This window comes from Balaenoptera acutorostrata, chromosome 1 (assembly GCF_949987535.1).
Source record: "Balaenoptera acutorostrata chromosome 1, mBalAcu1.1, whole genome shotgun sequence".
Taxonomy (NCBI): Eukaryota; Metazoa; Chordata; class Mammalia; order Artiodactyla; family Balaenopteridae; genus Balaenoptera; species Balaenoptera acutorostrata.
Window position 1 is genome coordinate 21,259,203 of NC_080064.1, and position 21,278 is coordinate 21,280,480.

Genomic DNA, 21,278 nt, shown 5'->3' on the forward strand with positions numbered 1-21,278 from the left:
CAGATTCTCAACCACTGTGCCACCAGGGAAGTCCCATGTACTCTTTCTGATCCTCACCACCCTTCAAGGTAGTCACTATTATTAGTCTCCTTTTACAGATGCAGCAATAGGTTCACAGGGGTTAAGCAGCTTCCCCAAGGGCACCAGCTTAAAAGTAGAAGAGTCAGGATTTTTTTTTTTAAATAAATTTATTTATTTATTTATTTTTGGCTGCGTTGGGTCTTCCTTGCTGTGCAAGGGCTTTCTCTAGTTGCGGAGACCATGGGCTAGTATTCGTTGAGGTGTGCGGGCTTCTCATTGTGGTGGCTTCTCTTGTTGCGGAGCACAGTCTCTAGAGCACAGGCTCAGTAGTTTCAGCGCACGGGCTTAGTTGCTCCGCGGCATGTGGGATCTTCCCAGACCAGGGCTCGAACCCGTGTCCCCTGCATTGGCAGGCGGATTCTTAACCACTGCGCCACCAGGGAAGTCCCAAGAGTCAGGATTCGAACTCCAGGCCTGCCTGTATCTCTCCTCTTTGCCTGCTGCCTCGTAGTTGATAGGCCCAGGACTGCCTGTTTGTCCCACTGTCCTTGCCCTCAAGCAGTGTAGGGTCCAGTTGGAGAGACAGTGTACACACACAGAAGTCCTGTCCCAGCTCAGCACGGAGCAGAGAGTGTGTTCTGTGTTGTGTGTGAGGCCCGACAGCCCCGAGGCTCCTGTGGTCAGGGAGGCTGCTGACAATGCCCGGTGAGTCCTGATGCGCAGAGAGAAGGGAGGCTGGGCTCAGGAACAGGGGCAGGAAGCTGGGGCAGAGTGGTGGGAGAAAAGCTGGGAATGGAGGTTGGGCTCAACTGTGGAGGGTCCTAACATCAGGACAAGAAGTTTGCCTTTATCTTGTTTTTTAGGAGAGGCCAGTGAAGGGTTTCTGAGCTGGGAAGTGACTCACGAGGGGTTATTTAGAGGAATGTGACAGTGTGTACAAGGCGGGTGGAAAGACAGAGGGTCTGGGAGCAGGTAGTCTTCTGGGGAGGCTGTTTGGTGATACGGGCCTGGCCTGGGTTAGGGTGTTGGGAGTGGAGAGAGTGACGGGTGATGAAGGAAGAACCTGACCAGACCTAGTGACTGGCCAGGCATGGATGAGGGAGAAGGAAAGGTCTGCGAGGAGACTTCGAACTGGGTTCCCCTGCCTCTGCCACTTACTGGCTGTGTGACCTCGGACAAATCCCCTGACCTCTCTGGGCCTCTTTTCTCATTTGTAAACTGAAGGAGTTAGAACAGAGGCAGTCAGTGAAGGGACATTTATCAGGTATCTGCTATGTGCCAGGGGCTGTGTTATATGCTCTTTGAGGTTCCTTTCAGCCCTTGGATTGTGCCATCAGCAGAAATAAGGAACCAGACAGGGAAAAATAACACTCACTATGACACTTCAAAATGTACAAAAAGACCTCAAGCCCAAGCTTTGGGAACTTGGGTTCACATCCTGATTCTGCCACTGTGTGGCCTTGAACAAGTCACTAGCCTCACTGAAAAGGCTCCTTAACTGTAACCTAGAGATGATGATGATAACTTTACCTCCTGGGATGTTATCAGGATTAAAGAGGAGAATATATGCAAAGTGCTCAGCATACAGTAGCACTCAGTGACCTGTTCTCTTTCCCTTCTTTCTCTCAGTAGTTCTATGAGCTGGCAGTAACAGTGCACACTTCTTAAGCATTTACTTTGTGTCACTTCACATGTATTAACTCATTTAATCCTCGCAACATCTTTATGAGGTGAGTACTCTTCTTATCCCCATTTCAGTGATCGAGGAAACAGGCACAGAGAGGTTAAATGATTTGCCTTGTCACACATCTAGCAAATGGCATCATCAAGAGAAACCCAGCTAGTAAGAGGTGGAGCTAGGATTCGTGTCCCATTCCACCTGTTATTCACATTTTACAGATGAGAAAACTGAGGCTCAGAAAAGTTCATTTGACTGCAACCTCACACACAGTCAGTGGCAAAACCAGGTTTCAGAGTATGTCCATTGGCCTCAAACCCCCTGCCTTGACCATGCTGCCATTGCTAAGGAAGAGATGCTTAGTTCCATTTTAAACATGCTACAGTCGAAGTGGTGGTGAAACAGCCTAGCGAAAGTCTCTGGTAGCTAGGAACGTGAGACACGAATCTGCTTCACTGATGCATGCCAAGTGCCTAGAATAGTGCCTGGCACACGCTAGTCACTCAGTAAGTAATCGTCGGGGGCAAGTGGCCAAACTGGAGATATTATCTGGGACTCAGTCCAGTGGAAATGATGTCTGGGAACATAGCCGAGGGCTGGGGATCCCAGGCAGCCCTGTGTGACTCTCGGAATTCTGTCTGGGGAGCAGCCACTGGTCTGGGGAACGCTGGTCTTCTGTGGCCTGGGGTACCAAGAGGCTCTGTGGGTAGAATTGTGGGTTTTGCATATGGCAGATCTAAGTTCAGCTTCCTGCTCTGCCAGCCTACCCACCTTGTGACTCGGACAAGTTACTTTCTTTTTCCTTTTTCTTAGATTTTTACTGACGTATAACAGGCTTGCTAAAAGTGTACAACTCGTAAGTGTTCTGTTTGTTGAGGGTTCACAGTTGGAACACACACGTAATTAGCACCCAGATCAAGAAACAGTGGTGTCCCAGGAGCCCCCATTGTTCCCCTTTCTGGTCTCTGTCAGCCCCCGCCCCCAAGGATAACCACGATCATGACTTTTAACACCATAGATTACTTTTATCTGTTTGTGAACATTTTGTGCTCTTACGTCTGTGGGTATTTTTCACTTTACACAACGTTTGTGAGATTCATTCATATTGCCGTGTGTAATTAAGGATCATTCATTCTCGTTGCTGTATAGAATGCCATTGTATGAATATACTGCAATTTTTTTTTTTTTTTATCCATTCTACTATTGATGGGTGTTTGGGTAGTTCCAGATTTTGGCTATTTTGAGAATTGTTGCTAGAACAGTCTTGTACTTGTCTTTGGTGCATGTCAGTTCATGCGCATTTCTGCTGGGAAAATACCTACGAGTGGGATTGCTGGGATGCATATGCTGAGCTTTGGTAGTTCCTGCAAAACAGTTGTCCAGAGTGGTCATGTGAGATTTCTAGTTGCTTTACATTTTTGCCAACACTTGAGAGATGTGTGTGTGTGTGTGGTTTTTTGTTTCTTTTTTTCAATTTTAGCCATTCTGGTGCATATGTACTGGTAATATATTGTGGTTTTAATTTGCGTTTCCCTGATGACTTAACAAGTATGAGCACTTTTTCATGTGTCTATTAGCCATTTGACCACCTTCTTTTATGAAATGCCTGTTTGAATCTTTTGTTCACGTTTGAATTCAGTTGTCTGACTTTTTCTTACTGACTCGTAGGAATTCTTTACATATTCTGGGTACACATCCTTTGTCCTTTGTCAGATAAACATATTGCAAATATAACTCTGAAGGTCATCTTTTCATTCTCTTGATGATCTCTTTAGATGAACAGAAGTTCTTAATTTTGATAAAATGCTGTTTATCATATTGCTCTTTTATGAGTAGTCCCTTTGTGTCTTGTTTAAGAAATCTTTGTCTACTCCAGAGTCATGAGGTTGCTCTATTTTTCTTTTTCTTTTTTTTTAATCCAAAACGTTCGTATTGCAAGCTGCAGTCCATCTGGAATTGAATTTGTATTTAGTGGGAGGCAGGGGCGCAGATATGTTTTTTCCCCCCATTTGTGTATCCAGTGGACTCTGCACTGTTTATTGGGAGGAGACCATCTTCCTTCCTTTTTTAAAAAAAAAATAAATTTATTTATTTATGGCTGCGTTGGGTCTTTGTTGCTGCGCGTGGGCTTTTCTCTAGTTGCGGCCAGCAGGGGCTACTCTTCATAGTGGTGCGCGGGCTTCTCATTGTGGTGGCTTCTCTTGTTGCAGAGCACGGGCTCTAGGCACGCGGGCTTCAGTAGTTGTGGCTCACAGGCTCTAGAGCGCAGGCTCAGTAGTTGTGGCGCACGGGCTTAGTTGCTCCGTGGCATGTGGGATCTTCCTGGACCAGGGCTCAAACCCGTGTCCCCTGCATTGGCAGGCAGATTCTCAACCACTGCACCACCAGGGAAGCCCCCATCTTCCTTCTTGGCACTGCAATGTTGCCTTTGTCGTGAACCACACGATCATGTACATGTTCATATCTGGAGTCTCTGTTCTGTTCCATTGGTCAGCGTTTCTACCCTTGTACCCAAACCAGGATGTCTTAAATGCTAAGGCTTTATCATAAGTGTTGATGTCTCGTAGTATAAGACCTTTAGCTTTGTTCTTCAAGAGTGCCTTGGCTATTCTTGGCCCTTTGATTTCCATGTGAATTTTAGAATGAGTTTGTCAATTTCCACACCAAAAAAATCCTGACTGGGATTATATTGTATCTACAGATTAATTTAGGGAGAATAAATCCTTTTTTAATATTGAGTCTGCCAATCCATGAATATCATACATCTCTGCATTTCTTTTTTCTCTTAAAATTTTTATTATGAAAAATTTCTAACATTCAGAAAAGTGGGAAGAATTAATACAACAAATTCCTATACATTCACTGTCTAGATTAGTTATTTGTGTCATACACACACACACACACACACACACATAATTCTTATTAAACCATTTCATAATAAATTATATACATCATAGACACCTAACCCATAAATACTTCAATATGTATCCAAGATTTAAGGATAGCCTCCTCATAATGACAATTCCATTATCACATCTAGGAAAATTAATAGTTACCAAATTTCTAATCTATAGTCATTTGTCCCCCATCACCCTCCAAATCTCTTTTGTTGCTGTGTTTTGTTTTTGGAAACAGGATCCAGTCTAGGATCAAGCATTGTATTGGTTTATATCTCTTAAATCTCTTTTTTTTTTTATGTTTTTAATTACTAGTCGTTTCTTTTGAGGTTTTTTTTTCTTTTTTTAATTAATTAATTAATTAATTTAAGGCTGTGTTGGGTCTTTGTTTCTGTACGAGGGCTTTCTCTAGTTGTGGCAAGCGGGGGCCACTCTTCATCGCGGTGTGCAGGCCTCTCACTATCGCGGCCTCTCTTGTTGCGGAGCACAGGCTCCAGACGCTCAGGCTCAGTAGTTGTGGCTCACAGGCCTAGTTGCTCCACGGCATGTGGGATCTTCCCAGACCAGGGCTCGAACCCGTGTCCCCTGCATTAGCAGGCGAATTCTCAACCACTGCGCCACCAGGGAAGCCCTTAAATCTCTTTTAATTTAGAACCATCTCCCTTCTCCTTTTGTAAGTGACATTGACTTAAAAAAAATTTTTTTTTAATTGAAGTATAGTTGATGTACAGTATTGACATTGACTTTTGTTAGAGAGCAGGCCAGTGGTCTTGTAGATGTCCCACATTCCGGATCTGATTGTTTCGTCATAGCTTTACTCTCATTGTGTCCTCTGTCCCTCTGTCTCCTGAACCTCCTGGAAACCAGAACTTAGATCTAGGTTTGTTTAGATGCAGATAAACCTCACGAAGCCTTCCCTGGTCTCCCTTTCTGAAAGCCCTCCTTAGAGTGGAATGTGAGCAGGTGTGTGAAGCTTTAGCGCGGCGCTCGGCACATAGTAAGTTTCGGTAGGTGGTAGCAGCTCTTCAGATTTGTCCCCCACTTAGGCAGGGATTTTGCCCTAATGTTTGTTCCCCAGAAACAGCTTCCCTAAAGCTTCTCTTGTCCCAGCCAGGCAGCACTGGCTTCCCCCCATGCTGAGGCTCCTGGCTCTGGGCTTGGCCATCCCCCATCTGTCTCTCCTCCCCGTCTCAGACAACACAGGCAGTTCCACGTACCGGCCACCCCCTCGGACCCGGGAGGTGATGATCAATGGGCAGGTGGTGAAGCTGAAGTACTGCTTTACCTGCAAGATGTTTCGGCCGCCCCGGACCTCACACTGCAGTGTCTGCGACAACTGTGTGGGTAAGTGGGAGCCCTGAGAGGGATGGAGCCTTGCAGACACGGGAGTTGCTCATGGGGGGTGGGGGGTGTCTGAAATATCCAGGGCTGGGCAGGAAGTCTGGTTCACCCAGATTTGCTGTGACTGAGGAGGGGCTGTGGAGCGGGGGCTCTCAATGTGACCAGTGGTACCTTGGCTTCAGCGCAGGATTGGTGGATTCCTTCCCCCAGCTCTGAAGTGTGGGGCAGACACAGAGATGCCCTGAACCCTTCTTCCAGGCCTTGGCCTGGTCCTCAGTAGGTCCAGGTTCCAAGGAGCCAGAGACTGGAGCAATGACATTCTAGATATGTGGCCCAGGGCCAGCTATACTGAAAGACTTTGACCTGATTCCCAGAATTTGGAGGGACAAGAATCTGGGAACAGAGGAGTTTAAGCTGGTGAGGTGGAGAGGACATAGCCAGGCTTGGAAGCTAAGCTCCTGACCCACAACTGCAGTGGTTGCTGGGGAGCCAGAGGCTGTTTTGTCCCCTCTCCCTGCTCTCCAGAGGCCTGGCAGCTCTGATGGGGACCCAGGGTGCGCCCCTGGGAGGGTGTTGTAAGGGAAAGGCTATGCGGAGGACCCAGGCGAGCTGAGCCACCGTGACTGTGCCCGGTCTCCATGGCGGAGACCTCATCATGCTAGCTCAGCACTCCCTGAGCAAGAGAACAGTGGGGAACACCCGGGACAGCAGGCAGTGAAGTGGGTGACTCAGTGGGCGTCATTCATCCCTGAGAATCTGCCCCCCCCCCCACCTCCGTGAAGGGCCCTGGCCTGGGTGTGAGGCCTGCGACAGGCTTGTGACCCACATTCCCACAGGGGACTTTCCTCACTGGTCTGTGTGTGACCCCACCCCCAGGGACATAGTACTGGTGTGAGCTCAGCCCTCTGACTAGGCCTCCAATGCCGGTTCTCCACAAGTTACGTAGTGGCCCAGCCCCTCCTTGGTCCTCTATTTTAGAGCAAGGGACAGGGGTCGTTGGTTGTTGGCATGGGGCTGGGATCGTAGGCCAGGCGACAAGTACTTTCTGTGGCTCTTCTTTGTACCAGACACTGCCAGACCCTGGGATTCAGCTCAGGCCCTCTCATGGAGCTCACAATCGAATAGGGGTTACAGGCCAGCCCACCAATTGTAAATAAATATATAAACACACGTGGGCAAAGTGCTGCAAAGGATAAGTGCCGTGGCAACAAGGCAGATAACAGGGGCCTTACCTTGTCTGGGGTTGGAGGAGACTTTCTCAAGGAAGTGGCCTTGCAGCCGAGACAAGAAGGAAGAATTACGGGACCTGTCAGGTGAAGGACCAGAGGCCAGGAGTGTCGAGGAACTGAGAGTCACGTGTGGAGAGAGCGAGGGGGTGGAGATGCGAGAGGCCTCTAAACACCCCTGCTGGTTGTGGGCCAGGGCGGCCCTAACCCATCTCCCTGGCCCTTCCAGAACGGTTTGACCATCACTGCCCCTGGGTGGGCAACTGTGTGGGGAAACGGAACTACCGCTTCTTCTATGCGTTCATTCTTTCCCTCTCATTCCTGACGGCCTTCATCTTCGCCTGCGTGGTCACCCACCTGACGCTGCGTGAGTTGGGGATGATGGTGGGAGTGCGGGCAGGGGCAAGCGGGCGGCCCGGGCCAGCAAGCGCGGCCAGGTCAAGGGACTGTGGTCACTCTCCCTTGAGCCGTGCCCTCTCCTGTCTCTTCCTCCCCAGGCTCTCAGGGAAGCAACTTCCTCTCCACTCTGAAGGAGACACCAGCGAGATATCCTTTGTCGGCAAGGGGGAGCCCTGGTGGGACCCGAGGCCCCTTCACTGGGGCGGGTCCCTGCACCTCATCCCGTAAACAGAGAGGAATGGAGTAGAGCTGATGTTTGCGCTCTAGAATCCAGTCTACCAGCTGCTTCTGTTCAGCCCCAGGCTGAAGCTGATTCTGAATGCGCTGTTGTGGAGCTGGGATGGCCGAGAGCTCTCAGGGCCACAGTCCCTGTCCTCCCTTAAGACACCGAGCTCCCTGGACCATGCCATGTCCGCGGTTCTGGTGTTTGGAATCCTCAATTCCCTCTACCATCCATCACCCTGGGCTTGTCCTGCCCTTGGGGTGCTCCCAAACCCTGCCTGGGGCCCAGGAGGTGATCTGAAATCACAGAAAGCTTACAAAGTTATATCCTTTCTGGAGAAGTAGCTCCACGGAAGGATGGGTGAGAGAGGCTGGCGAGGCCAGCTTCCAGGCACAGGGAGGCTCCCGGCCCCAGTGTCCGTGTGCCTCCTTGACTGCGCTGCTCACCGTGCTGGAGTTGGTGATCTGCTTCTTCTCCATCTGGTCCATCCTGGGCCTCTCAGGGTTTCACACTTACCTCGTCGCCTCCAACCTGACAACTAATGAAGACGTGAGTAAGGCTGGAGCAACACCTCACCTCTGGGCCTGATCCCAGGATGGAGGCAGGGCCGAGGGAGCCTGGGGCAACCGCAGTGCAGCCCTGACTCTCAGACTGCCAGGGAAGTGCGGGTGGAGACGTGAGGTGGCCTGACATCTCCTTCCAGCGCTCAGGGCCGGGCCCTGGGAGACCCTGTGCAGGCTTCCGAGGCCCGCTCGGTGCTGGCCCCAGGGTCCCGAGGTTGCTTTCTCCCTAGCCCTGCTAGAGCAGCACTCACACCACAGCCGTCATTACATTTGGCCAGCTCATTACCATTTCCAGAGTTCTTTCAGTTTCCATCATCTCTCTGGGTCCTTTTGCCAACTCTGAAGCAGAAGGAACAAGGACGCTTTTTCTTCATTTCATGGCTGAGTGACTTGCCCCCGGTCACCCAGCTGGAAAGGGATAGAGCCAGGGTTGCACTCAGAAGCTTGCTGTGCCCACCGCACTGCCCTTGTAGACAGCAGCAATGTGCCTGTTCTCAGGATGTCCTGGGGCTCTCTGAGGCATCCTTGCTGAGGGGGCCGGCCAGGACAGAAAGGTGAAGCTCCATCAGCCTCCTGACCTGCTGCCTTGTAGATCTCTACCGACAAGCATTGTTTGAGCACCCACTGTGTGCCCAGCCCTGGGCCAGACCTGACCGCCCACGCCCCCCCCCCCCCGCCCCACCATCCTTCCAAACAACAAAAAAGTAAATGAGAGCATCTGTTCCAGGGCCACCATCTGATACTGCTCAGAGGCCCACTGACCAACAGAAAATACATTTCTTGACCTCAGCCTGTCTTTTGGGGAAACAAAACTTAACATGCACAATAGGGTATCACATGCTGGGTGATTGGTACAGAGCAGAAATGATGTCAGCCAGCTTCTCCCAAGGTGATTTCCTGGGGGCTGTTTCTGCAGGATAATACTAGGGGTTAAGCAAAAAGGGGTGTCATGGCCAAATAAGTTGGGAAAACTCTAGGTTAAACTCAAGCCAGTATCCTTTACTGCTAATCTCCTTAGTGCCTTTGATAGCCGGCTTCACAGAGCTAGAGATGGGCAAGATTTCATCTAATGCTCCAACAGTGTTACCAGAGAGTTCCCTATTTTTCAAATGAGGACTGAGACTCAGAAAAGTGGTGATCTGTCCAGGGTCATGCAGCCAGTCTGTGGCAGAGCCAGAGTTCACGGCCAGGTCAGCCTGGGCCCTGTGCCCTTGCACTATCCTCCCTCTTGGGTGGCTGGACAGAGAAGGAAGGATGCACCCAGAAAGTCTCCTTTGGAGGCTTCTCTTTGGCTTTGCTCTGTCTTCTGTCTTGGTTAGCGTCTCCTCTTCTGGGTGCCCCCCAACATCCAGCAGTCCCCCACATCCTCACTGAATGGCCTGGGTTAAAGGCATGTTCCCTGCAATAGACTAGCCAGAATTGGTTTCAGAATTTGCTGATTTTCCCCAGCCTCTAGAACAAGTGAAATGAAGGGAGGTACCTGACCCAGAGTTCCTTCCTGCTTGCAGATCAAAGGCTCGTGGTCCAACAAGAGGGGCGGTGAGGCCTCTGTCAATCCCTACAGCCATAAAAGTGTTATCACTAACTGCTGTGCTGTGCTCTGCGGCCCCCTACCTCCCAGGTAAGCCAGGGGGTACAGGGGAAAGGTCATAGGGCCTGGCCTGGCCAGACCAGTGGGAGGGGGTGGCCCTGTGAGTCTATTCCTCTGAAAGAGGTTCTAGAATCAGCAGACCTCTCCCCACACCACAGATGCCCTCTGTCCACCATCCCCTGCTGGATGCACTCAGGACACTTGTCACATAAAGGAATTCTGTAGAGAGTTTTAACTTGTAATCCCGTGCGCTCATTGTAGAAAAAAATTAAGTACAAAATATTAACAAGAGTATTGTATATCACATGTAATCCTACTCCCCAGGGGTAACCACAATTAATGTTTTGTCCATGCTTGAGTGACACTGCCTTTCTGGTGCTGATGGCTGGACTGGGTGGGGCCTCCGTCTTCCTCCTGGCAGAGGAGAGCCCTGGTGGCTCAGCCCTGCTGGGAAGCGCCCCCTCTGTCCTGACACCAGGGGGCGCTAGATGTCCAGATCCGGAGTTAAATTGGGCACTGTGGGGGCAGGGGAGGGGGGCTGGTAAGACTTCCCAACACCATCCCTACCTCCTCCTGCTCAATAGCCAATATGCCTGTCTCCGATCCTGCCCCCAGGGAAAGGACAGTAGGAATTGCACCATCTCCCAATGCCCTTTCATCCTTGCTCTTCCCCTTACCTGCAGCCTGGGAGCCCGACAGAACGCTGGACAGTTTGAATTAATAGTGGGTAAAATCTGTGGCCAAAAGCCAAGTGTCCAGAGTACAGGGACGGCCCTTTCAGAAGGGAAGGGTCTTGAGCCGCCAACTGGAGAGCAGCTCCCCTTTCCTCAGCCTTTCTAGGGCTGGGTCTTTCCTTGGCTGGGCGATGGACCCTGCCATCCAGCCCCCGGCCTGGAGCTCTGGTGTCAGGCAGGGCCTCATGTGTCCCCCCACCTTGTATTTTGAAAGCCTGATTGACCGGAGGGGATTTGTGCAGTCTGACACCGTGTTGCCCTCGCCCATCAGAAGCGACGAGCCAGCCTGCAGAGCCAAGCCTGATGCCAGCATGGTAGGAGGCCACCCCTGAACCACGCTCAGTACTTGCCACCTGCTGGCCTGTATGCCCCTCCGCACTCACCTGCCGCCCTCCACACCTGCCAGGACCCTCCCCATTTCACCCGAAGGGAAGCAGAGCCGCCAAAGACTTTTTAAGCCTTTTCGTATTTATTTCCCACCCTGCGTGGCTTTCCCCACACTGTGCCATGGCTGTACCCTCTGCTCCCCAAACCAGGTTCCCACGGTCTTGGGCGCTAAATTCCCCCCGCTGATCAGTGGCAGGAGTGACAGGAGAGAGAGGCCAGGGCTCCTGAGGCCGCCCAGGGGACCACGCCAAGCCTCTGCCGTGCCTCTGAGCCGTGCCCCGTGTGAGTGAGGGTGCGGACTGAGTGTGATGCCTCCGAGGTGGGAGAGCTGCTGGGCCCTGCCGGGCCGGGGTCCAAGGGGTGAAGCAGGACCGAGGAGCAGTCGGCTCTGGACAGCAGGCTGTCGGAGAGGATGCTTCTGGGGTCTGCTTTGGTCTGTGGTCTCCTTCATTCTTTTTGTGATAGCCATTGTTCTTTCTTCCATTTTTGTTTTTGTATGGAGTTGGCCAGTAGACTAGAGCTGGGGCTCCAGGTAGAGAGGGCAGAGTTGGGGGTGGCAGGGGCAGCCTGTGTCAGAGGAAGCCAAACCGGCCAGCCAGGCACCCGAGACCTCAGCTCCTGCATGATTCCTGGGCAGCACACCAGGAGGCGGGGGCCTCGCCCTCTCTCTGCCCATGGACGGTTCAACAGGGGCCCAGCCTGGCCCCCCACCTTTCTCCCCAGTCAGGTCTGGGGATGGGCAGGTTATACTCATGCTGGCAATACTTGAAATGGGTTTATTAATGCTGGGTATTTTGCACAATTTTATAGACCTCTTTTCTACATAGCCTTTTTTAAATGGAAGAAGAAAAAAGAAGTCAGCCACATTGCTATCTGTGTAGTGCCAGGTTAAGGGTTATCAGAAGGCAACTTGGTTTTAATAAGTTTATTACAAGAGACCTTCTGGCCATGAGTGAGTGAGTGTGTGTGTGTATGTGTGTGTGCGCTCGCGTGCCCGTGTATGAATGTGGCTGGCTCCCACTCCCCCAGGGTTGTCTCACTCCCCACTGTCCCCCTGGGGTGTCAGCCGGTGGTGGCAGCAGCAGGAGCAGCCTGAACCAGGGGGACAGGGAGTGTGTGCATTGGTCACAGGAGACCCCTGGGCTCCTGCGGCAGTTCAGCCCCATCCTCCTATCTTTCCCTCCTCCAAGTACTTCAGATAAACAGTGGCTGGGACTCAGCCGCCAGGCCCCCAGGTCAGGCTTCCAGCTGGGACCTGCCCAGACCGGCTGGGGCCTGGTCAGGTGGCTGGCGTAATGGCTGTGGGGAGTGGCTGCCATCCTGCACGCCACACTCCCTCCTCCAAGGTCTGAGTAGGGGACCCAGTGCCAGGGGCTAGAGCATGGGGAGTCGGCCAACTGGAGGCCTCCCTCCAGAGAAAAGGAAGGAACAGGGTGGGCCAAGAGATGAGTGAAGGTTGGCCTAAATCTGGGTCAGAAACTTAGAGGACGTCCCTCCTCTCCTGGGAGTTTTAGTTTCTTGTCAAAATAGATAGGAAATTGTCCCTCTGTCTCCTTCCTTGGCCCTTTAAGTGGGCTGAAGCCCTTGGAAAGTGACATAGGAAGTCCTCGCATCTTGTCCTTCCTTGCTGCAGAGGCTAGTGGGTCACAGGCAGCTGAGAAGTGGCAGCTGCAAGGGGTTCCCTCTGGGAGAAGCAGCTTCGCCCCAGCCTCAGGACCCTGGGCCATGCTGCTGTGGCAGTGGGGGTGGGGAGGAAGCTGGCCAGAGGAGGGGACTCCTACCTGCCTTTTATTTAAGCCAGTATTCTTTGTTCCTGCTTGTAATAAAATTTTTGTTTTTAAGAATTGATTTGCTTTGGTTTGGTTTTTGTTTGCTCTTTCTTTGCTGAGGCCCCAACTGGCAGCCCTCTATTCTTCCAGCCAAACTTGGTCTTTCCTGGGGAGACAGAAAGAAGGCAGGCAGCCCAGTGATCTGGCTACCGTTCTCCTCCCCTGGCTGGAGGCTGAGCAGAGGGGGCTGCAGCTAGGCCCCCGCAGGTGTGTAAGAAAAGGCCATCCTGTCCCTTCTTTGTTGCCTCTACCTTCCCCTGCCCTGGGGGCTTGGAGACCCCTGAGTTCTTCCTCCTTGCTGTCTTTCCGTGCTGACCCCCAGTGACTGCTCAGCTAAGAAAATGTTTATAAGGCAGTGGATTCCAGTTTGAGAGCCAGAGCCTCCCTGGCCCCCGCCCCCGCCCGGGCAGCAGGGCCCGGCCAGACAGCTCGTAACGCTGGCCCACCTCTGGTATCTCCCCCAGGACACCTGTCAGGATTTTGCCATCTCCTGCACAGCCTGAGGGGAGCTAACAGGCCTCTTTGCAGAGGGTTAGCTGGTAAGACTGTATCTCCCCGTCAGCTAGCACCGCCCGCTCCCCTCACACACCGTGTCGTCCTCATCGCATGCCTCGCCAACCCCACGGAGCCCGTTCATCTGTCTGGTGTGTGGTGTGGTGTGTGTGCTGGCCGTGGTAGGGCCCCCAGGACTGCCCCCTAAGCAGAAGGGCCGGGGTGTTGGGGCAGGTCTAAAAGCCCAGCCCCACTCTGGACTGAGGATGTGGCTTCGCACAGAGCAGCTCCCCAGCTGGAGCAGGAGGTGAAGAGCGAGGTCGGGGAGAGGATGCGCACCTGCCCTGAGGTGCTGGGGCTGTTCGGGTGGTGTCCTGGTGTGCAGGGGCCCTTGATCACTAACACTGTGTCCTGGCTTTCTGCCCCTGCTGAGCTTTCTCTCACCTGCCCGTTTTCCCTCCTGCTTTGTTGCCTGCTGCCCGAGCCTTGGCCCTTCTGTGGGGAAGAGGCAGGCGCTGTGGCACCCCTGTGGGCCTCCTCTCTCCTCCCGATCTCGCTAACCCTCTCTCTTCTCCTTCTTTGCTGTCCTGCCCTGGATCTCCAGTATGTGCGGGGGCTTAAGGACCTCCTGAGGACCGCTGCTCTCTGCCTCTCCAGGAGCGGCCTGGGGGGAGCCAGGCGCCCGGCACCTCCACCTGCCTAACCCGGGCCACCGTCTGTGCCTACAGGGTCTGCCCCCAAGCCTGCCCCACACGTGTTCTCACTAGGGCCCCCCATAGGAGGCAGGGGCTGGCCTCTCTGCCCCCGCCCCCCTCCACGCGGCCAGTGTAGAAAGCCATAAAGCTGCTGTCGGCACGATGACGTAATACTACGCCGAAACTCGCCCTCCCCTCCTCTGCTCTCCTTTCCCTTCCCCGGATCTGTAAGGAGTCAGGACTCTAGGAATCTTGCCTTAGAGCCTGCCCAGCCCCAGAATCAGGCACAGCTCTAGTCGAGCCGAGCAGGTTTCTTCAGGAGCCGTCTGGGGTGCTGACTGATGCTGCTGAACAAGTTCGGTGACTGTCCTAAGCACAGCTGGTTTGACACTGTTCCCATGGCCCCACCCCCGCCCCCGGAGCAGGAAGGACGCCAGGAGAATGCTTGTACCCTTTGCTCCAGGCACTGAGGGACTGAGCTGGCTCTGACAGCCCCGTGCTCTCCAGAGGAACTAAAGGAAGCCAGGCCGGGCCTAGGAAGTCTGCTGAGCCCATGGGCGTGGGGTGGGTGCTGCTTGTCTGCTGTCCTGTACCTTTTTTAACCAAAATAAAGATTTCCCTCTTGCCATACCGTTGGCTGTCTGGTACCACCTCTGCTTTGGGGTCCAGGGCTGGGGCCTGTGATGAATCTGCAGAACATCTGGCTTACCCTCATCGCCAGCCTTGTCAGCTGGTCAGTGCTGTTCTGGAGATTTAAAAAAGAGGCCCAACGGAGCCAGAAGTGACACAGGCAGAGTGGCTAGTGTCGTCTTCACCCTGCCCCTCCAGAACTCCTGGTCTCAGTTCCAGAGACCTTCAAACCTTAGCTGACCTCTGAAGTCGGAAAGGTCCCAGCCTAGGCTGGGACAGAGGGTTTAACTCCAGTCTGGGACTGTCACACCCCTGAACTGAGCCCAGCCCAGGGTAACAATGGAACCTTCCCTTTCCCCAGCTGCCGCCCCACATTGAGATACACACACAGTGTGCTAAGAGCTAAAAAATAATTACAGTGGCCATTTAGCAAGGGCTTGCCCATTCTCTTCCCTAAACCTATGAAGAAGGCAATGACAGCCTTTTTACAGGTGAGGGAACAGAGGCTCAAGAAAGGCACAGAAATTTCCCAGGGTCTCCCAGCTGATAAATCCAGGATTTGAACCTGATCTCTGCCCCAACCTCTGACCCTTCTGCACCACCCAAGGAATGAATTTGGCTGCTGTGGGAGGAGGATCTCAGAGGGAGAAACCCTAAAACTAGAGAATGTCATTCAGAGCCAACAGGGGGCTTAGTGATGATCTGTGTTGGCCTCCTTGTACTGATGGGGAAACTGAGGCCAAAAGGCAAAAAGGGACCTGCTCAAAGCCTTATAATAGAGCTGGGATGCAGTTCCACACCCGGACCTTATTCCATTCTCTTTCCAGTAATTCCACACTGTGTCCTCGACTGGAATGGCCTAGGAGACCTAGGGTACTCTAAACAGCAGCACCTTGAGGAAGAAAAGACTCAGATAGCTGAGTCACTTAAAAGTAATCTAATCTCTCTCCCAAAGGCAACCAACTAGTAGAGTGAGCTCTTAGCTGAATAACTGAACCCTTGTTCACAGCTAACCAAGGGAGAAGGTGCCATGGTTTCTTCCAGTCACCTGTTTAATTTGATCATTCCAAGACTGAAAAAATTTCCTAGGAAGTTCTTTCTGCAGTCTAACCAGAGTCCCTCCTGCTACAATCAGAGCCCTAGCCTTTTTCTCAATGGAGGTAGATAGCAACTGGTTGCTATCTTCTCTATGCCACAACCCTTCAAAGCCTGTTATTACCGGCTAAGACGGATCGGTTGTCTGTGAGACCAGAGGCTTTGATCCTGCTGGTAGGATGGATGCTATATGGGAGGGTAGGGAGGTAGCAGGCAGGATGAGGAAAGCCCCTTTGGGCTGCAGCCCCCGCTCCTGTCCTGCTGACTCAGGTGGCTGACGGTGGAACTCCGTGCCCTGCCAGGGCCTGCTGCCTCCTGCCTGCCTGGGCTCCTGGACTTGGGAAAGGGAGGCCTGGAGGCAAAGGGAGGTGCCTGAGACAGGAACTGAGTCAGGACCGACAGGCCAGAGCGGGCAGGAGGTGTTAGGTAGCCCGGCTCCCAAATTCACCCCCTGAGCTTCTTCAGCAGGGGAGGGGAAGAAGTGAAGAGGCGTCGTTTCCCCTGCTTATCGCTGTGCTGAGGGCATAGAGCTTGTGGTGTGAACCATCAGGTCTCCTGGCTTGAGCGGTAGGAAGAGAATGCTTCCTCCCTTGAGACAGAAGCATCTCCAAAATTCCTAGGCCTATCAGGCCCTGCCCTCCAGGTTTCTAGTGTTCTGGGAATCTCCTGCTTTCCCCCGGGAATTGGGAAAGCCTGAGCTGGATGACTAGTATGAAGGAAGGTCCTTGAGGCCCCAGGGCCTGCGTAGGCCAGAGGAACGCCTGGGCTGGAGAGCAAGGAGGCAGTGCTGAGCGAGTGCATCTGACCAGTCATTCGTCTTCTCTGCAGCTGGGCAGGGTCTGGCCTTCGGCTGAGGCCCGGTTTGAGACCCTTCCTTATTTCATAGAAACCAGCTCCATATTAGTGCTTTGAGTGTATATGTTTATAATAATAAACATTATCATGTGGATTTTTTTTCACACGATATTAATAGTTACCATCCACTCTACTAAGTGCTTTCCTCACAACAAGCCCCATTTTATACTTAGGAAAACCAAGGCTCACAGAGGTTAAGTCACTTAGACAAAGCCACAGCAGCTTGTGAGAACTGAACCCAGGCAGTCTGATTCCAAAGATACTAGGCTATTCTGTCTGTCATAGAAAAATAATAAACATTCACCACTGGTAACCTGAAGATACTAGGAAAATAAAAAAAAAAAACCCACTTAGACTCCTACTACCTAAAGATATACTCTGTAAATTGGTACTTTAGTGTATTTCGTTTCCAACGTTTTCCGTGTCAGTGATCTGATTTAAGCAAAGCCTTCGGGATGGCAAGCCTAAAATCCCTTCTGCTTCCTTGGAGAACCTATAGCATCAGCTCAGACTTGTCCTTACCTTTCCTTCAAAGAGGCAGATCTCATCTTTGGGCCTCAGAGTTCTGGCCTCAGAGTCCCTCCAGGAGGGGAGGGTGGGTATTCAGACACCAAGAGGAACTAGGGACGGAAAGGCCTGTGAAACAGTCCTGGTTCAAGGATTAAACTGGCTGGATCCCAGAGAGAGGAACCCCACCCCTGAGTCCCATCTGAGCTTTGGCTAGGGGTGGAGCAGATAAGCAGGAACTCACCCTCATAGGTGCAATGCCAACACCTTTAGGTGAAATTCTTGGCTGACACAAAGACAGCACCTCAGTGAACAGGGACAGAAGATTGGCAACAGAGCAGTCTCCATCTCTGAGGCCTCTGCCAGGGGTCAGGGGTGGGGCCATGGTCAACGGGAAGGGGCAGGGAAACTTCTGAGAGGCAGGCTGGGGAAGGCAGCACTCAGCCGGGACTGCTGCCCCGTAAAACAAAATGGCCCGTGTGACAGCCACTTCCTTTTTTTCGGTCCTGTCTCTCTTCCCGGTTACTAGCATCCCGCCCTGGGGAAGCAAACTGGGCAGAGTACCCAGGTGGCCTGCTTCCCAGCCTCTGACAGAAGGCGGGCTGAGTCAGGCAGGAAAGTGGGATAGTCAGTGAGCTGGGTCCCCACCCTCTGTGAGCCCCACTGATGCATGACGGCAGGTGGCTTGGAGGGGCGAGGTGACCTGGTGTGGAGAGCCAGAGGGTAAGTCCTCAGACAAGTGGCAACAGGCCACCAACTTGAAAGGGAAAATTGTGCTGTGATGGGGAAAGTATCCAAAAAACCTACTGGGTGACTGATTACAGAGGCTGGGCTGGAGCGTCAGAAGCCGCTCGTTAAACACCTCATTAAGTGGCACCCTGAATGCTGCTGCTTGTGCATTTTGGGAGCTCAGAGGGGACAGGACCCTGAGGGGGAGTGACGAGTGGGGGATGGAACCCTTTCAGGTAGACTCTGGAAGAAGCCTGCATCTTACTTCTAAATACAGCCTGGAGCTCACAAGTCAGAAGCCTTGATGGGAGAGAAGCCAAAGCTGTGTGACCCTGAGCAAATCTCATCCCTCTCTGAGCCTTAGTATTCCCATCTCTGCAGTGGGAGTAGCAGTCACAGTCCTGCCCATTTCGCAGAGACACAGCAGAGACTATAGATCATGGGTATGAAGGTGCTTGGGAAACTACAGCCCTACCTAAACAATGAGTTATCTCACCTGAGCCAACGGGGGAAATGTACCTGGCAGGATCAGGAACCCCATCCTCCTGCACCTGGCTTCATGGGCTCTGCCTAGGCCCACAGCAGTCAGGTAGCTGAAGCCATCCTCAGCCCCTGGAAGGACACGGTGAAGGAGGATCTGATTTGAGAAACTGGGGCAGCTACCTCGTGTGGGAATGTAATGGAAGCCCTGAACAAGAGGGGGCAGCCTGGAGGCTGGAGAGGTGTCAGTGCAGGTGCGGCCAACGCCCAGATTTCTCCTGCTGACTGTCCCAATGACTCACCCCACATCCCAGCCCTTTCACCTTTAAGGAAGAGCCGGAAAGGGTGTGGGGGGAAGAGGAGAGGAGGCAGGTCCGGGGCCCCAGTCCCGCCCCCTGCCCCTCCCCACCCTGCTCTGGGCCTGGCCTTCCAGCCAAAAGGCAGGCGGAGAGCAGGAGAGGCACAGAACACAGCATTGGTTCCGAGGCAGCCAGTTAGCCCGCCGCCTGTCTGTCTGTCCCCAGAGCCATGGAGAGAGCCAGCCTGATCCAGAAGTCCAAGTTGGCCGAGCAGGCTGAACGCTATGAGGACATGGCAGCCTTCATGAAGAGAGCCGTGGAAAAGGGTGAGGAGCTATCCTGCGAAGAGCGCAACCTGCTCTCAGTGGCCTACAAGAACGTGGTGGGTGGCCAGCGGGCCGCGTGGAGAGTCCTGTCCAGCATCGAGCAGAAGAGCAACGAGGAGGGCTCAGAAGAGAAGGGCCCGGAGGTGCGAGAGTACCGGGAGAAGGTGGAGACGGAGCTCCGGGGCGTATGCGACACGGTGTTGGGCTTGCTGAACACCCATCTCATCAAGGAGGCCGGTGACGCCGAAAGTCGGGTCTTCTACCTGAAAATGAAGGGCGACTACTACCGGTACCTGGCTGAGGTGGCCACCGGTGATGACAAGAAGCGCATCATTGACTCAGCCCGGTCGGCCTACCAGCAGGCCATGGACATCAGCAAGAAGGAGATGCCGCCCACCAACCCCATCCGCTTGGGCCTGGCCCTGAACTTTTCTGTCTTCCACTATGAGATCGCCAACAGCCCCGAGGAGGCCATCTCGCTGGCCAAGACCACCTTCGACGAGGCCATGGCTGACCTGCACACCCTCAGTGAGGACTCCTACAAAGACAGCACCCTCATCATGCAGCTGCTGCGGGACAACCTGACGCTGTGGACGGCCGACAACGCCGGGGAAGAGGGGTGCGAGGCTCCCGAGGAGCCCCAGAGCTGAGCCGTGCCCGCTGCCCTCCCTGCCCTGCCCTGCCCGCTCGTCCCCCACTCCTGGCAGAGAGGACTTGCACGGGGTGGGAGGCCCAACCCTTCTCCCCAGATGCTCTGCCCCAGCTCAGAAAGGCTCCACAGAGAGGAACCAGCAGAGCTGAGGCCACCTGAAGCCAGAGGATTCCATGCTTCCTGCAGCTGTCAGGTGCTCCTGGCCACTGGTCATCCCACCCAGCCCTGCTCTCTGCACCTCCGCCCCCCGACCCCACCCCTGAACCTGGCCACTTCCTCCCCACCCCGCCCCCCTCCTGCCCCTGCTGCCTCTGGGTCTTAGGAATTGAGGAGTGTCCCACCCTTGTGGCTGAGAACTCAACTGTGTGGCAGAGGCTGGAGATGAGAGAGAGAGAGAGAGAGGGAGAGAGAGAGAGAGTGTGTGTGTGCGCGTGTGTGCGTGCAGTGAGCAAGACCAAGGAAGAGAGGGAAAGCATGTCTGCTGGGTGTGACCATGTTTCCTCTCAATAAAGTTCCCCTGTGACACTCCTCCTGTCTTTTCCAGTTATTGCGGAGGGACGGGACAGGGTTTGGTGTATGAGTTACAGAGACCCTGACCTCCCATGGGGCTGGCTCAGTGACCCGCAGACAAGACACTGGAGCCAGTGACTCCAGGAGAGAGGCTGGGGGTCCAGCTCTCTCCATCGGGGTCTGGTCTGGTCCCTGCAAACTGGTCCGTCCCGGGAGGGTCAGGTGAGTGCAAAGATGGCTTGGAGGCTTCTCTGCCGGGGCCGCGGGGCGGGAGGCTTAAGAGCTCAGGTCTGAGGGGACAGGAAACCAGGCGTGAGGTCCGAGGACAGCGCCCGAGGGGTACGCTGCAGTGAGCGGCTCTGGGCACCTGAGATCTGAAAGCGGGAAAGAGTCATTAGATCTGAGCGGAGGGGAGTACGGCCTGGGGCAGGGGTATGATGCTGCCTTTAAAAGCCCAGGTCTGAGAAGACCGCCCTCCAGCTTTCGGAGATGGGGACAAAAATGAAACGGGCTGACGACGAGGAGGCTCAAGTTGAGTGCGAAGGGCCGCGAGGAGCGCGTCCGCCTTGACTGGCGCTGCCCTACGCTTCCAAGCCTCCACCGCCCCGCCCCACCCAACCCGCTCCCAGCTGCAACACGCCTAGGTATGCGGCCTCCCCGTGCGGCCAGGCCTTCGCAGCCCGAGGCTGGAGGCGGGCCCAAGGCCGATGTCATCCAATCACGGGAGGGAGATACTCAGGGTACCGCCCCCGGGGCCCGATTGACCAATAGGAGAATGAGCGGCGGACTGCGCGCATTGCGTCTTCCCTCCGCCCACCCGGCCCCGCAGGCGCCGTGACGAGCTGCGCCACGGAGGGGCCCCCGCCACCCTCCGGGTACCAGAGGCGGCGCTCTCCCGGTTTCACTCGGACGAGTTGCCACCCGTCCTACCCGAGAGCTCGGCATCCTCAGAGCAGCGGGACAGGGCGGGGCCGTGCGGAAAGGTAGTCCCTGCCCTCTGAGTCATTTGCTCTACCGGCGGTGCCTGGGCCTGGCCGGGCGGGCAGGATCGGCTAGGAAAAGGCCCCCAAGGTGTCCCCATCACACTCCAGAGCCCAGGCAGCACTGAACTGGTAACCA

At 53.9% G+C, this 21,278-nt stretch overlaps 2 protein-coding genes across 4 annotated transcripts in view; both read left to right on the forward strand.

The window, feature by feature from the left end:
- ZDHHC18 (zinc finger DHHC-type palmitoyltransferase 18) overlaps positions 1-14,690 on the forward strand; it is a 26,915-nt gene extending 12,225 nt beyond the window's left edge. Inside the window, exons 3-10 of one of the 3 annotated variants that reach the window (XM_007170614.2) lie at positions 5,791-5,940; positions 7,393-7,530; positions 7,661-7,709; positions 8,232-8,334; positions 9,857-9,969; positions 10,888-10,987; positions 13,354-13,428; positions 13,986-14,089. In XM_007170614.2, the coding sequence (XP_007170676.2) occupies positions 5,791-5,940; positions 7,393-7,530; positions 7,661-7,709; positions 8,232-8,334; positions 9,857-9,969; positions 10,888-10,987; positions 13,354-13,392 (692 nt within the window). In that variant the 3' untranslated portion in view covers positions 13,393-13,428; positions 13,986-14,089. Of the gene's footprint in view, positions 1-5,790; positions 5,941-7,392; positions 7,531-7,660; positions 7,710-8,231; positions 8,335-9,856; positions 9,970-10,887; positions 12,909-13,353; positions 13,429-13,985 lie in introns of those variants that run through there. The other 2 variants (XM_057542663.1, XM_057542667.1) reach the window with 2 other exon arrangements.
- Positions 10,902-19,881, forward strand: SFN (stratifin). The gene is made up of 2 exons (XM_007170462.2): positions 10,902-10,987; positions 18,897-19,881. Exon 2 carries the CDS (start codon positions 18,901-18,903, stop codon positions 19,645-19,647), a length of 747 nt encoding a protein of 248 aa, XP_007170524.1. The 5' UTR covers positions 10,902-10,987; positions 18,897-18,900; the 3' UTR covers positions 19,648-19,881.
- The last annotated feature ends 1,397 nt before the right edge of the window (positions 19,882-21,278 follow it).